The sequence below is a fragment of the Macrobrachium rosenbergii genome, chromosome 13, assembly GCF_040412425.1.
Source record: "Macrobrachium rosenbergii isolate ZJJX-2024 chromosome 13, ASM4041242v1, whole genome shotgun sequence".
NCBI lineage: Eukaryota > Metazoa > Arthropoda > Malacostraca > Decapoda > Palaemonidae > Macrobrachium > Macrobrachium rosenbergii.
This window is the reverse complement of record NC_089753.1, coordinates 1,313,107-1,328,880: the sequence shown is the minus strand read 5'-3', so window position 1 is coordinate 1,328,880 and position 15,774 is coordinate 1,313,107. Positions and strand designations below refer to the sequence as shown.

At 44.8% G+C, this 15,774-nt stretch overlaps 1 protein-coding gene across 5 annotated transcripts in view; it reads left to right on the top strand.

Annotated features, from left to right (window-relative positions):
- The window catches only part of LOC136844855 (uncharacterized), an 855,665-nt gene that overhangs the window by 255,558 nt on the left and 584,333 nt on the right, over window positions 1-15,774 (top strand). For all 5 annotated transcript variants that reach the window (XM_067114093.1, XM_067114090.1, XM_067114092.1 and 2 more), the window contains exon 4: window positions 10,179-10,371. In XM_067114093.1, the coding sequence (XP_066970194.1) occupies window positions 10,179-10,371 (193 nt within the window). The remainder of the gene's footprint in view (window positions 1-10,178; window positions 10,372-15,774) is intronic.

Here is a 15,774-nt window from a genome sequence, read left to right as displayed (position 1 = left end):
CTAGTCATAGCCCAGGGCAAGGGCGAACATTATTTCATTCTGATCAACCATCGGTGAACCTCCATGGTTGCAGAATACCCACTAGTAGTAGGAACGATCCTGGCCACTACTGCCACGTTCCCTACAAGTGATGAGAGCGCCGACCAGAGGCAGTATTCTCCTGCAGCTGCTCTCTCACGAGGTAAGGTACTACAACATTCTTGCAATGTGAGTTTTTTCTTATTTGCATTAAAAGTCCACATGCCCACCAGCCGGGTAATGTGGATTCAGCTATGTAATTGTTCGGTAAGTTTCATGTGTGAAAATGGTATTTTTATAATGAAATAAGGTTTCACACATACTTACCGAACAGTTACATGATTAAAGCCCTCCCTCCTCCCCACAGTTGGACGGGGCGGCTCAACGAATTGTCAAGCAAAGCTCAGTAGTACCTGGGATCCCCGAAAGTGGGCGGGGTTGTATCACCTAAACGTCAGCAGCGTCGCTAGCACAGAGAAATTTGGGATTTCGACTGCCGTAAGGTTAAGAAGCGTATAGCTATGTAATTGTTCAGTAAGTATGTGTGAAACCTTATTTTATTATAAAAATATCATTTTCTTCCGAGCGCCCGAAACCGTCTCAATGCTCATTGACTCCTCGTACTTCTGTGTCAGAGCGCCTGTCATAGAGTGCCCTAGTGCCCGCTTTCACTCGTCCACTCAATGATTCATGGATCGCCAACTCAGATGAAGCGCCTACTGGCACCCAAGCTCCCTTTGGCACCCGAACTTTCGTTGGCGCCGGAGCTCCTGCTCTCTTCCATTCTCCATGCTTCTGCTGCTGATGCTTTGACTCCTACTGCTGTTAATGTTCCTCGAGCAGTTGGGCATTCTTCTGTGCCTCAGACTCCCGCACTTAAGGGTTTACCCTCTTCTAGCAAACAAGCGCCCTCCGTTGTTTACCCATTTTAGAGCAAGCTCAACAGTATTTTAAGCCTGTTAAAGAATGCTCCGCCAACCCCCCAACCTACGTACTTAGCTGTGTCTCCTGTATCCTTGGACAAGGAAGAAGAGGTTGTTGCTCAAGATGCTCCTTCTTTGCCCTCGTCTGCTTTTCTTATGGAGTCACAGTCTTCCAATTCTTCGAGACTGCCCAAGTTAGCGCTTTCTTCTTCTGCTAAGAAAGCCTTCAGTGATATTGAGGGATGGCTAGCGGAGAATTGGGAACAAGGTAGCGCCATTTTCAGCTTCCCTCCTTCTAGAATGTCTAAGAGGAGACAGCTCTCTTATGCCACTGGGGAAGCTCCTTCTGTGGGCATTTCTGTCTCCTCTCAGGGGGACTTCTCTGGGCTGATCGATTCCTCTCATAGATCTGCCTTTGCTTCAGTAAAGATCATGTTCAGTTTGGCGGAGCTCTCACATGTCAAAAACTTGTTCAAGGTGTTTGAAGTTTTGAGTTTCTTTAGAGAGCTGTCTCCTCTTAGGACTGCTCTAGCCATCCCTCTATTCCTGAAGATAGTGACTCCATAAGAAAAGCAGACGAGGCAAAGAAGGAGCATCCATCTTGACTGCTCTGCTATTCCTGAAGATAGTGCCTCCGATTGGCTGGGGGTCCTCTCATGTATCGATAAAGGGATCAGGGATGGTTCCCAGGAGTTAGCTTCCCTGTACACAATGGAAGTCTTAAAAAAGAGAGAACTGTGGTGTTCCCACACCTTTAAGGGAGTGACTCCCTCGCAGAAGTTAGCCCTTCTGTCTTCCCCCCTGGATCGTCATCATCTGTTCCTGCAGGACACAGTTCTGGAGATATCTTCAGGTCTCCAGAAGAAGAGTGCACAAGATCTTCTTGCCTAATCCTCTAGGTGGCCTAAAGAGATGGCCGCTGATGCCTTCAGGACAGTCTCCCCGCTGCAGACTCGGCCCTTTCGTGGCAGCAGACATAGATCTTTTTCTAGCTTTTTCTAGTTCTGTCCTTCCGGCAGGTTTGTCTCCAGAGCCATTAAGAGATCCTCATCACACACACACACACACACACACACACACACACAGAGAGAGAGAGCACAATGGTTTTTTTTGTGGTGCCCATTGAATGTCTTCATACAAAAGACAAAATTCAAGATGGAGACAACTTGAACTTGAACCTTCATGCCATCCATTTGCCAGGAAGACTGGATGACATCAATAGATATGCAGGATGAGATTTCCATGTCCCAATACATAGGAATCGAGGAAGAGTCTGAGGTTCATGTTTGGGAACAAAGTATTCCAGTTCCACACTTATTTTTTGGGTTATCGACGGCGTCTCAAGTATTTACCAGAGCTCTGGCTCCCCTAGCAAAATGGCTCCATCTGATGGGAATCAAGATCTCCCTTTACTTGGATGATTGGCTACTTTGGGCCCAATCAAAAGAGAAATGTTCGGAGGACCCTCGAAAGACTCTTCTCCTAGCCCAGGAGCATCAACTTTCAGAAGTCTCAGGTGATTCCATCACAACGGATTCTTTATTTAGGGATGATAATAGACTCTCAGAGTTTTCAGGTTTTCCCCTCACCGAAGAGAAAAGAGTCTTGCCTCAGGATAGTTCGCAGATTTCTTCTTCTGGACCAATAGTCCGCCAATGAATGGATGAGTCTCCTGGGGACATTATCATCCATAGAAATATTCGTATTTCTGGGCAGGCTTCATATGAGACCACTCCAATTCTTCTTAAGAATCAGCTGGAATAGGAAAAAATGCAGGCAGTCCCTGGTTATCGGCGGAGGTTCCGTTCCCGACAGCTTGACGATAACCAAAAATCGCCGACAACCGAAAACCGACGATAATAGCGCCGATCCCCGGTTATCATCGCTGGTATCCAGTTATCGGTGCTGATAACCGGGGCTCAGCACCGCTGATAACCGGAGATCGGCATCGATAACTGGGAATCGGTGTCGAAAATCCTGTTATGGTCATCACTAGACAAGCTCCATAAAACTGGATTGCCAATAACCAAGGCCACCAATAACTCGGGACTGCCTGTACCCAGGCTCTTTTGTGTTCTGAGTGACTCCAGAGATAAAAGAGGATCTGCATTGGTGGGGCTTAGAAGGAAGGTTGTCGTAAGGGAAAAACCTCCTTCCATTGAACCCCAACCTAAACTACTACTCAGATGCGTCGAACCTAGTATGGGGAGCACGGAAATTTCAGGGACCTGATCCCCGTAACTAAGAGATTGGCATATAAATGTCAAGGAATTGAAGGCAGTTCATCTGAGGTTACAGTTTTTCAAAGAAGTGTGCAACAAGACAATCACGGTGCACTCTGACAGTATGACTGCCCTGCTATATATAAAAAACCAAGGGGGAACACACTCTTTCTCCCTTTATGAGACGGCAAGGGGTCGTCTGCTTTGGGCAGAGAAATTTCAAGTCAAGCTTCTTATGTGCTTCATTCAATGGAAGTTCAACGTTCTGGTGGACGAATTAAGCCACCGGAAACAATTGTTACCCACGGAGTGGACTCTGGATCCTCAGGTTTGCTCGGATCTTTGGGAGTTATGGGGGACTCTGGTCATAGACCTTTTGGCAACTTCCAGAAACCATCGTCTCCCCGTTTTGCTTGCCAGTTCCGGATCCTTTAGCTTGGGCAACTAATGCCATGCTTCAGGATTGGTCAGTCACCTTTATGCTTTTCCCCTTCAGTATGATAAAACAGATAATCAACAAATTCCAGACTCACCAAAATCTGTCACTGATCCTTGTGGTTCCCTTTTGGCCAATAAAGGAATGGTTCCTGGACCTCTTCGACCTCCTCGCAGACTTTCCGAGGCTGCTACCTCAAAAACCTCATCTGCTAAAACAACCCCACTTCTGGCACTTTGATCAGGGGTTGTCTCTTCTGGCCTGACAGGCTACAAACTACAGGTATTAGGAAACTTCTTAGAAAGAAGGGGTTTTCAAGATCGGCTTCACAAGCCATTGCCAGATGCAGGTGGCAGTCCTCTGATAGGGTGTATCAGGCTAAGTGGACAATTTTTAGAGAATGGTGCAGAAAGCACAGTGTGTCATCTTCTCAGATTTCTATAGCTGAAATAGCATACTTTCTGCTATATCTTAAGACTGATAGAAACCTGTCATCCTCGATGACCAAGGGTTATAGGGCCATGTTAATCTCTGTCTTCAGACATGGGAGTGGACCTTTCCTCTAATCAGGATTTATCTGATCTAATTATATCGTTTGACACCACGAGACAGAAAGAGGTAGCAATAGTGCAATGGAACCTCGATGGGTTCTTAAATGGTTGTCTGGGCCCCGATTTAAGCCTATGCATTTGATTTCCCTAAGAGATCTAACTAGACCCTTTTCTAGTTGCTTTAGTGACCCCAAAACGAATCGGTGAGGTCCATGCAATAGACAAAAAGAGTGGTCTTTTCCCAAGGGAATGCTGTTTGTTCCTTCTGTTTGGGATTTCTAGCCAAGAATGAGCCCATTTCCAATGTGTGGCATCATTCTTTTGCAATTAAAAGTTTGTCTGAAATTGTAGGCCCAAATGAGGAAGAGAGAGTTTTGTGTCCTGTGAGAGCTGTAAGGTTTTATCTTCACAGAACAAAGATGATTCGTGGTCCTTCAAACGCCTTACAGTGTTCTGTTAAGAATCCTGCTCGGCCACTTTCAAAGAATGCCCTGGCATTTTTCCTTAAAGACCTCGTCTCGGAAGCCCATTCTTCTGTTGAAGATAAGGTTTTTCCATTGTGTAAAGTGAATGCTCATGAAATTAGAGCTGTAGCCACTTTATTAGCATTCAAGCACAATTTGTCTCTCTCCCCTATATTGCAAGCAACTTTTTGGAAATGTAAGTCGGTCTTTGCAGCACATTATTTGAAGGAAATTGAAACAGTTTATGATAATTGAAAACTCTGGGTTCATTTTTGTTGGGTGGCATGGTGTTGGGGGAAGAATCGTAGGAAGCATTCCTTCCTTCCTCTCTTGGCCTTGATTTGATTGAACTGTTTAAAGGAGCCTGGGGGTACAGTGTACCGGAGTGCCCTCCAGTCCTTTGTGGTTGGGCAGTGGTTTTTTAACTTTTTATGGTATTAGGTGACGTTGACGTTTATTTCATTGTCTTATTTTCTGTACCGCGCCGTGGGCAGGGGCAACATTATTACCTTTGTCAGCAGTTGGAATCATCCTTGCTACAAGGTACCCACTAATATAGTAGGCAACCCTTGGCTATACCACCGTGCCACATTATGATAAGGAGAGCGCCAATAGAGGCAGTACCTTCCTGCAGCAGCTCCCTTATCAGGTAAGGAAACAACAGGCATTTTTAATGCTAGCAATCTTTTCTATTCTCAAATTCAATACCATTATTAATCTTTTGGGGTAGATTTGTTCATCATCCCACCTCCTGTCATAGTGGGAATCAGTAGTGTAATTACAGTAAACCCTCCGCATTTGCAGGGGATGCGTACTGCACTCCCCCACGAATAGCTAAAATCCGCAAATACTTAAAACCCCTCTAAAAACACTTAGAACTGCCTATTTTTATAGTTTAAACACAAGAAAAACCCTCTAAAAATGCTTATACCTGATTATTTTAATAGTTTTGTCACAAAATGTGCATTTAGTCATGAAAATATGAAAATACAGTAATTAGTGAATATTTGTCAGTGAAAAATACCGCGAATGAGCGGATTTTCCGTGAATAATGGGTAGATACGTTCCACAGAGAAATCTGCGAATACGTGAGTCTGCGAATCATGAGAACGCAAATACAGGGGGTTTACTGTACTTGGTAAATTACTTATATAAAAATGACATTATGATAAAATAAAGTTTAATATATACTTACCAAGTAATTACATGATTGGAGCCCTCCCTCCTCCCCTCACCTGAACATTATGTCATCAACAAATTGAACCTGTGTGCTAGTTGTTCCTTTCTTACCCCGAAAGTGGGCGGGGTTAGTCACCTAGCCAAAAAAAAATTAGCTTCCGGTTAATAGAGACTATAGCAATGTAATTACTTGGTAATTACTGTATATATAGAACTTTATTTTATCATAAAAATATCATATTTCCACTCTTTTCTTTAGAATCTCAAGAGGTACAGCTCTGGTGCTCCTGTTAGAATAACAACTGCTTTCAGACATTCCGCTAATTGCGTATTTGGAACATTAGGGAATGAGTCCGCTGGGATTTCTATTTTCCTCTGAGACGTTCGTCAAGTTATCAGACTTCCTTGAGAGTCTGCAATTCTTCCTCTAGTTTTATCTGGTTCTGAAGTTTCCGACGCAGACAGTAACACCGTAACTTTTCCTGCAGTTTCGCTGTGCTTCCATCTGTCTTGTCCTCAATTCGTCTTCCTTGGAATGACAATATCTTCTCTCCTGAATGTCCCCTTGTTGAAAGGTCTTGCTTGAGCTCCAAGTGGGAAAGTAAGCGCCATGCTCTTCCTCGAACCATTACTTTATAATGGCACCCATTCCCAAACGTCTGGAATCATTTTCCGAACTCCTGGTGCCTGGCGCCGATGACCAAAATTCTGATACCTGATCCAAAGCGCTCAGCACTATCCAGCCAGTAATAAGCTTCCAGCTGAACGCCTAGCTCCCGCTCACAAACATATTTTCTGTTTAGAGGATTTTCTTTATCTGCAGAAGAATTTGTTGCAACTGGCTTTGGACAAGGCCACTGTTATGCCAGGCCTTCCTTGTTTGTCTCCCCTGGGCTTTTCAAGCATTTTATAAGCATGTCAGTTTTTATTTCCGCCAGGTACAGTGTCAAATGGGTCTCGGTCTGTATGCGGTATCGTCCACGCAGGCGTTACAGTTCCTCATTGGACGGGTGGGTATCATTCGCAGCTAGCACTCTGCTGGTCCCACGTTCAATTCTCCGACCAGCCAATTAAAAATTAGAGGAATTTATTTCTGGTGATAGAAATTCATTTCTTGTTATGATGTGGTTCGGATTCCACAATAAGCTGTAGGTCCCGTTGCTAGGTAACCAATTGGTTCTTAGCCACGTAAAGTAAATCTAATCCTTCGGGCCAGCCCCAGGAGAACTGTTAATCAGCTCAGTGGTCTGGTTAAACTAAGGTATACTTAACTTTTTCACGCAGGCTTTATCGAGTCCAAAAAGTAATAGACAACTGTCCAGAGTCACCAGGGTTAGCGTTTAGTCCACACAGCTTTCTGCGAGTCTGCACAATGGTCTGCATGGTCGCTCATTTGCTTACGAGTCCGCAGGATCATCTCTTTCGAATAGAAAACGAGACAAGATCTTCCAGTTGGGACCTAAGCTTCAGCCTATACAAAACTTGCCCTCGCTTCTCTTACCCTAGACCGACTGGGACAGGGAACATAGCCGGACCCATCGTTTCCCAAAGCCCCAGTTTTAAGTCAGACATGCAGCGGTGGATGTCCAAGCTTAGCCTTTCAGAAGAGAAGTTCCTTCTTCCATCAAGACTAGTCTTAGTCGTCTTCTCAACATCTTGATTTACGTCGGGGAGCCTGTTTGGGAATCTGGGGGTTCCTGGGACGTGTCCTCGGGAAAACAAAGCCTTCACATCTGTGTCAGAGAGCTGAAAGCAATCCACTTAGGGCTTCAGTACTCTCATCTCTAGTTCACTCCATACTGTGGTAATCCATTTAGCTCAGACCACAGTCGTAATGTTTATTACTTTAGCAAGGAGACACTCTCGCTCACTTTCTTCTAACAGCAGGAGAACTTGTACAGTGGACAACCAATTGAGTGTTTTAGTCGCACGATTTTTTCAAACCAACTAAAGTTCTGGTGGATGAACTGAGACGTCAGAAGCTTGTTCTTTCTTCCAAGTGGACCTTGATTCCCCTGGTCTTTCGGGTTATGTGGAATCTATGCGGCAGGCCGACTTTGGACCCGTTTTACCACATTAAGGAACCTTTCCTTTCTTGTGTTCTCCAGCTCCAGACCCTATGGCATGGTCAGCAGACTCCATGCTCCAAAGCTTGGCCCTTCAGGGACCCCTACGCCTTCCTGCCCTTTGACATAGTCAAGGAAGTGCTAAACAATTTTAAGCTCATCACAACGTTATGATGACCCCTTTTACCCCTGTTCTGAACCATGATGTGATGTCTTCTGAACCTACCACGGTTGGTGAATCTTCAAGACTCCTTCCCCAGTCCATGTTGACTCAGTCAACCTCACTTCAAGAGTTACTACCAAGGATGGTGAGCTCTTACCTGGAGGGACTGCACACTGTCTGGGAGCTTGTTAGAATGAAGGGTTTTCTAAGATGTACTACAGAGACCATTGCTAAATGCAGTCGTCAATCCTCTTTCTCCATCTGTCAGTCTAAGTGAGCATTTTTTTTTTCCGTAGTTGGCCTCTCAGACTCCTCGTCCCTTATTCCGAGACATCTGTGGCCTAATGGTGGATTGCTTGTTTTGAGGAGATCTAGTCTCTTGTCCACGATCCAAGAATCGTTCCAGGTTCTTTCAAACTAAATAATAATGTTTCAACACCAGCAACTGAAATATGGGAAATGAATATAAAAAGAAACTCTTACAACACACTACAACACATTTATTCACAACCTTATTTACAAAGAAAACGAAATGTTGTTTCCCCTTTGCACTCATTCAGTGTAACAGTAGACAAAATCAATCTAAGCAGTTACAGATAGGGGGAACAGGTTGCAAGGTAGGGCAATCTTAATACTTAAATGGTGAGTTGGTGCTGAAGAGATTATGCTGGCACGATGACCTCAGGCTTGAAGATGTCACAGAAGGGCAGCTGGGAACTCAGCAGGGCTGTTGCTGGTAAGATGAACATGGGCTCGTAGATGTCACAATAGGGATGTCTTCAGGATGAGGCAGCAAATGCTGTTTCTGAAAGAATCCGGAGATTGTACAAATGAGTACAAATGGAGGGCGGGAAGGGCTAGGGACTCGTCCTCGCTACAGGCAGGAAGGGCTGACTACTTCACCTTGTCACAGGCAGGAAGGGCTTAACAACTACTCCACACAAGCAGGAAGGGCTGACTACTTTTCTTCATCACTGGTATGTAGGCTTGCTGCTTCACCTCATCTCAAACATGGAGGGCTTGGGGACTTCTCATCACAAGCAGGAAGGGCTGGCTGCTTCTCTTTCGTTTCGGGCAGGACAAGATTTTATGGAGAAGAGTAAAGGTTGTCTGAAGGGGATACTCCTGTCGGAACCTTGCTTTGTCCAGCCTCTGTTTGCCCTCTCTGTCTCTGTCTGTCTACTGTATATCTCTGTCTTGGGAAGTCTCTTCTGGAAGCTTATATACCACTGATGGACAGAGCTAATGGCAACAGACAGTTGTCACCCATATAAGGAGTTTTTTGATTTTCTGCACAATGATTGGAGCCTAATAACCGTCCCTCTGCGGTCACACCATATAAGCTTCCAGATAAATTTTGTGATGCAATGTGGATCAACTACTGTACCATGTTACAAAGGCATGGTGTGAGATGCCAAGTGGTGTCGTTTCCACAAGAAAGGGTTTTCATCGAGTTGCTGATTGTCCATGATGCGTTGACAACAGTAACTGACTGGTGAGCAAACACAAGAAGCAGTCATGTCTTGGGAAAGAGATATTTCTTTTTCAATATACTTCATCATTATTGCATCTACCATGGCTCCTCAGCTTTACTGCCATGCCAGTACAGGTTAAGATGAGCACCAACCAGAGGCAGTATTCTCCTGCAGTAGCTCTCTTGAGTGAGAAGGAACGAAAAGCATTATCTTCAATGCTAGCAACTTTTGTATTTCAATTCATTTCATGACTTAATGCTTTTGAGTATAATTTATCCATGTATCCCACCTCTTGTCAATATGGGATTCAGCTATGTAATTACTTGGTAAGTTACTTATATAAAATTGACATTTTTATAATAAAGTTTTATATATATATTTACCAAGTAATTACAGAATCGGAGCCCACCCTCCTCCCCTCTGACGGACATGGGGCACAAACAGAATGAGATTGTCTGCTAAGTCATTCCTGGTATTCCCGTTAGTGGGCGGGACTAGTCACCTACACTAAAACAAATGAAGCGCTAGCACGAATTTTGAAATTTAGCCCGTTCGCGATAGTTGAAACTATTGCTATGTAATTACTTGGTAAGTATATATAAAACTATATTATAAAAATGTCATATTCATTCTTACCACCATGTAAAGGATTTTAGAAGCTTTATTTTCCATTTCCTTCAGGAGTCAAATCAGAACAGCACTTGCTCATCATGATTCACATAAGATCAAGAGAACATCTGGAAGCACTTATAAGAAAAGTACATCGGGGAAAGCCTATAGCAGTGAGCTTCATGACAAAAATAAATTCCAGACTATTGCCCTTATAGCAGATCCTTCATATTATGAAAATCTGAAGTCACTAGAGAGGAATGGGGTAAGATCATTCTCTTCTTGTTTAAAGATACATGTTTAAAGATACTTTTGACCTTACTGTATTACATATTGTCAAAAATAATGCACTGTTGGTATTTACTATGAAAAGGTTCTATAACATACATTGCAATACACTCCCTGAACACCTGAATTAGCCATGGTCACTGACCAGCCCAGACTATATCCTCATAATTTTACCCACAAACTGGGTAATTAACTGTCAGCGTTACCAATGCTACAGGAAAAATCTTGTCAAATGGCAACGCTGCTGTAAATACCGGCCGACAGAGGCCGAGATCCCCAGTTGCTTTTTGTTTGCCGTGCTGCTTGGATGTTTCCTGCACAGGCGAACTTTTTGGTCTTTAGCCCAACCCCCATATAAATATTTTTGGTTTTTTGATAACTTTGACCATATTTTCGCCCTTTCTCCTGGAATGTACTACAGTATTTCGTCTTTTTGGATCTCCTCTCCCGTCTTGGACTTTGGCTTGAATTTTGGACTTGGAAATGAATAAATTAGACAAGAAGACGCCTCCATTGGATAACGCCACCGCTTCCACTTCTGCTACAGCCGTTACGACCAAGCTTTCTACTGTTGGGGATGCTGCAGCTCATCAATCATGCACAGCCTGCAACCGTAGGATGAGTACCCTCAAGCATGACAGACATTCTCTTTGCATAGCATGTAGAAAGGTTCAATGTAATGTCACTAAGATGTGACGAATGTAGGTGATGGTAGGTAGAGCAAATGGAAGATTATGTAAAGCATAGGAATCTTTAGCTTCCAAGAGTAAGCGTAGTTCAGAACCAGCAGTAGAGGCACAGGTTTTTGATAAAGAAGCTATAGAATCTGAATTATTCAGAAAATTAGAGGATAAGATATCAACTAGTATGTCTAGTTTATTTTCTAGCTTCATGACAAAATGAACAAATGAAGGCTCAGAATACAGTAAACTCCCGTATTCGCGTTCTCATGATTCATGGACTCAAGTATTTGCAGATTTCTGTGGAACGTATCTACCCATTATTCGTGGAAAATTCACTCATTCGCGGTATTTTTCACTGAGAAATATACACTAATTACTGTATTTTCATATTTTCATGACTAAATGCACTTTTTGTGATAAAACTATTAAAATGCTCAGGTATAAGTATTTTTAGAGGGTTTTTCTTATGTTTAAACTATCAAAATAAGCAGTTGTAAGTGTTTTTAGAGGGGTTTTAAGTATTTGTGGATTTTAGCTATTCGCGGGGGGGTTGCAGTACTCATCCCCGCGAATACGGGGGGTTTACTGTAGTAGTTCTAGGGAAATAGAATCTAATCGTTCTCTTTCAGCTCACCTGCCTGTCCAGAACCAGCCCTAACGGGTGCCAGGGGTCATGGAGAACCGCAAACCTCGAAGGTAGGATCTGCCAGCCCCCCGGCGTGGAGCAGGCAGTGTTAGCAGCAGATTTCCTTCTTCCCTCTAAAAGCAGAAGTTCAAAGGTGAATTTAGAATTAGGCATGACTCAGACAAGTAGGGATAGTGCTTTAGGAAGTAGTCAGGAAGAGAAGTTGAAGGTGCAGTCTTCTTCAGGTTGAGGTGTGGTTAAGGTTTCGGCATCTTTGTAAGATCCAGCGGCAGTTTTATTTCCAGCGGCAGGCTCTCTGTAACAAAAGGTTGCTAGATCTGTGGAGGATGGTTCAGATTTGGTTGCTAGTTTGTCGGGTTCGGAAATTTTGGAGGATACCCCTTCTTCTTCGAAGGTTCCTTTTCCTTCAGGGGACAAACTTCTTTCATCTTGCGGTGATGGTAATTCTGTCGATCGGGTTCTGAATATTGCAGAATATACTGCTGATTTGTTGGGTCTCTTTAAGGGTTATAGGTCATTAGTTAAACATTGTTTTAATCTTGGGTTTTCTAATATCTATGATCATGTCTTAAAGAACCTTCCTGAATTTGCAAATGATGTCTTTCAAGATTATCAGGAGGGAACAGAATCAGTCTATTTTCTTTCCTTAAAATCAATGGCCTCTTCTGTGACTTCAGTTTTCCCTTTCCCCCATTGTTTCCAAGCCTTCTTCCGTTGCTCTTTCTCAACCTTCTTTTTCGGGCCACTCTTCGGGGAACTCTTCGGGTTCTTTGGTTGCTCATCCGGTTTTGTTGCCTTTGGCGGACTTGTATTCTGTGCCATCTTCGGCAAATCCTGTAGTTTCTCAGGCCTCCGATCTAGTTGCTGCAGTAGTTGGCGGTGCGCCTGCCCCAGCATTCAATATTTTGGTACCAATAGTTTCCCCAATCGCTCTGTTAGCTAGGATGGCTGGTAATTTGCCTTCCTCTGTTACCTTGGGTTCGGTTCCTCGTAACTTCCCCTTTGAAGCTCCTTTGAGTTCTGGTACAGTTGGTACATTTTCCACCTGTCCAACGTCATCGTCAGGGGCTCCGGTGGTTACTCCGAGTGTGGCTTCTTCCTTCTTCCCTCCTTCGGTTTCTTCTTTCTCAACTTTTCCTGCAGGTTTCTCTGTTCCTCTGGCTAAGGCGGGCAATGCACGTTCGGGGTTGATTCCAGGTCATCAAGGACCTTTTCCCCCCTTCTTTCTTATCCAGCGGATCTTCTGTTCTGGATTCCCATTCATGTGCGGCTCTGATGCATCCGGGTTTGCATGGTTCGGGTGTTGCAACCTCTTTGCTCTCAGGAGTGGGCGTTGTCCATCCAGGTGGGGCCAGCCCAGGTGTTGCGTCATTGTCGTTGGAGGGTGTGGGGTTTGTGCAACCTATTTCGGTTGCCTCCAGACTGATTCTTCAGGTGTCTGTCTCGCACACCCAGGTGTATCGTGTTCCGGATTTTCAAGTTCGGCGTTTGCTAGGGGTCAGCCTGTCTCATTTCCTGTTCTGGCTCAGTAGGACCAGTCTGGCAAGGATTGTTCATATGAAGAAGTGGATCTGGTACCGGAGGTTAGTTTTCCTTCAGCCAATGAGACTGAGTACATGCGGATGGTGGACTTCATCCATACTCTTTCTTTATCCTCAGTCCAAGGCTCCAGAGGAGCCTACACAACTGAATCAAGCAATGTTCGAGTCGCTATATGCGACAAAACCAGTAGTTGCTCACTCATCAAAGAATCTAGTCTGGTTTGGCTGTGTCGAGCAGGCATTGAGGGAGGCAGACGATAGGTTAGCGGCTTTGATAGGGTCAGTTAGGCAGGATTCAACCCTGCTTCCTATTCAGAAGGGGTTTTATAGGAATGCAGGTAACCCTTCTGTGGGTGTCAGGGTTCCTCTCAACGAATCGGTGAAGCCTCTTCTATCTCGGGTTCCATCTTCGAATCACGTGGTATCTGTTACTGCTAGAGAGGCTTGTATCTTACAGGACATTTTCCACAACCAGTCGGAGGCCTTGTCCCACTCTGTGGATGTTGTCTGGATTGATAGGGTTCCTTAAGCAGGATGGGTAAACTCCTTCTGATCCAGCCTTATTTGGTAACCTCATCGCTTCGGTGTCGATGGGTTTGGCTTACCAGGCGAACATTTTCACAGGCTGTATGATGTTCTTTGGGAAGAAGAGGAGGGATTTCTTTTTTAATCATCTGCCTCCCCATTATCCAGATATCCACAAGAGGGTTCTGTTGAGGGCTCCCTTTGCGCTCGGCAACAGTCTTTTTAGGGAGGAAGATGTTTCTGCCATGGTGAACTTTGTTTCTTCAACATTGGCAGTTGAGTTGCAGCAGGACATGATTCGAGCAGCAGCTCAGAGTGCCAGATCGCCTAAGGGGTCCAGAATGTCATCGCCGGCTAAGCATCCACATTCCAAGTCTCCAGTAAGATCTCCGAAGAAGGTCCGCTTTTCCTCCAAAAGTCCTGCTTCTGCCTTGGATCTGAAACCTTCTGCTTACAAGAAGGGTTTTCGGAAATAGGGGACGTTCCCTTTGCCGGCACCTGTAGGAGGTTGCCTTACTCCTTTCTGGAACATCTGAAAGGAGTGGGGCGCAGAGAGTTGGGTAGTGGAGTGTTAAGGAAAGGGTACAGAGTCTCTTTTCACTCTTGTCCTCCTCTGTCCAGCTCACTGGTTCATCTTCTCAGTTATTCCCCATCCTCCATCAGGGGGATAGCTTTGGTGGCAGAAATCCAAGCCCTTTTAGAGAAGGGAGCATAAGAGCCCGCTCCCCTTCTCTGAGGTTTTACAGCTGTGTGGCCCCAAAAGTGGGAGGATCTTGGAGACCCATTATAGATCTCTCTGGTCCCAGCTGGTTGGTCGTCTTGACGAAGTTTCATATGGAAACTTTGCAGTCAGTGCTGCGGTCAGTTCGAAGAGACGATTGGATGATTTCAGTGGACCTCAAGGATGCATATCACCAGGTTCCGATTCATCAGGAATCTCGGAAGTTCCTTCATTTCTCGGGTCCAACTGGAACATTCCAGTTCAAAGTCCTCTGCTTCGGTCTGACCACAGCACCTCAGGTATTTACGAGGGTAATGTCTCCTGTTTCAGGCATAATGCATCGTCAGGGTTTCTGGATGAGGAGATATCTCGATGATTGGTTGGTTCAGGCTTCGTCGGTAGACGAGGTGCTGCAGGCAAGGAATTTCTTACTGAACCTCTGTCAAGAGTTAGGAATTCGAATCGATTTAGACAAGAGCTCACTAATGCCAGCAAAAGTAAAGAAATAATTGGGGATAACGATTCAGACGTATCTTTTGAGGGCTTTCCTGACAGAGGAGCGGTTCTGGCGATTCTATGCCAACTGGAGGTATTCCTGTCGGACAGAGCTCAACCTGTGAGCCTGTGGAAAAGCTTGCTGGGCTGAATGTTCTCCCTCTTGTTTCTAGTTCCATGGTCTTGTCTCCGGATGCGTTTTCTGCAGGTGTGTCTCAGGAATCGCTGGGACTTTAGGGAAGAGAACACGTTCATAATCTGGGATGATTCTTGCCTGAAGGATCTTCGGTGGTGGTCAGAAGAACATCTGACCACCGACGTAAGATTAGATTCCCCTCTTCCAGACGTTTGTCTTTACACAGATGCCACAGATCGGGGTTGGGGTGCAAACCCTGGAGGAATCTCAGGCTCAGGGCCTTTGGAGGGATCTGGATCGGGAGGAGTCCATAAACTGCAGAGAGTTAAGAAAGTTACTGTGGTGTCATATCTCAAGAAGGAGGGGGGGAACAAGATCGCAGGCATTAAATGGCATAGCACAGAGAGTTCTCTGTTGGTGTGAGGACCGCAGAGTTTCTCTCATTCCCCAATTCGTGTCAGGGAAGCTCAGTGTATTGGCGGATGTTTCAGTTGTTCGCAGGAAGTTCTTGGGGTAGAATGGACTCTAGTTCAGGAGGAGGTGCAACTTCTGTTGAAAAGATGGCCAGTGACGATAGACCTCTTTGCCACCAGGTTGAATTTTCGTCTCACAGTCTACTTCTCCCCAGTAGCG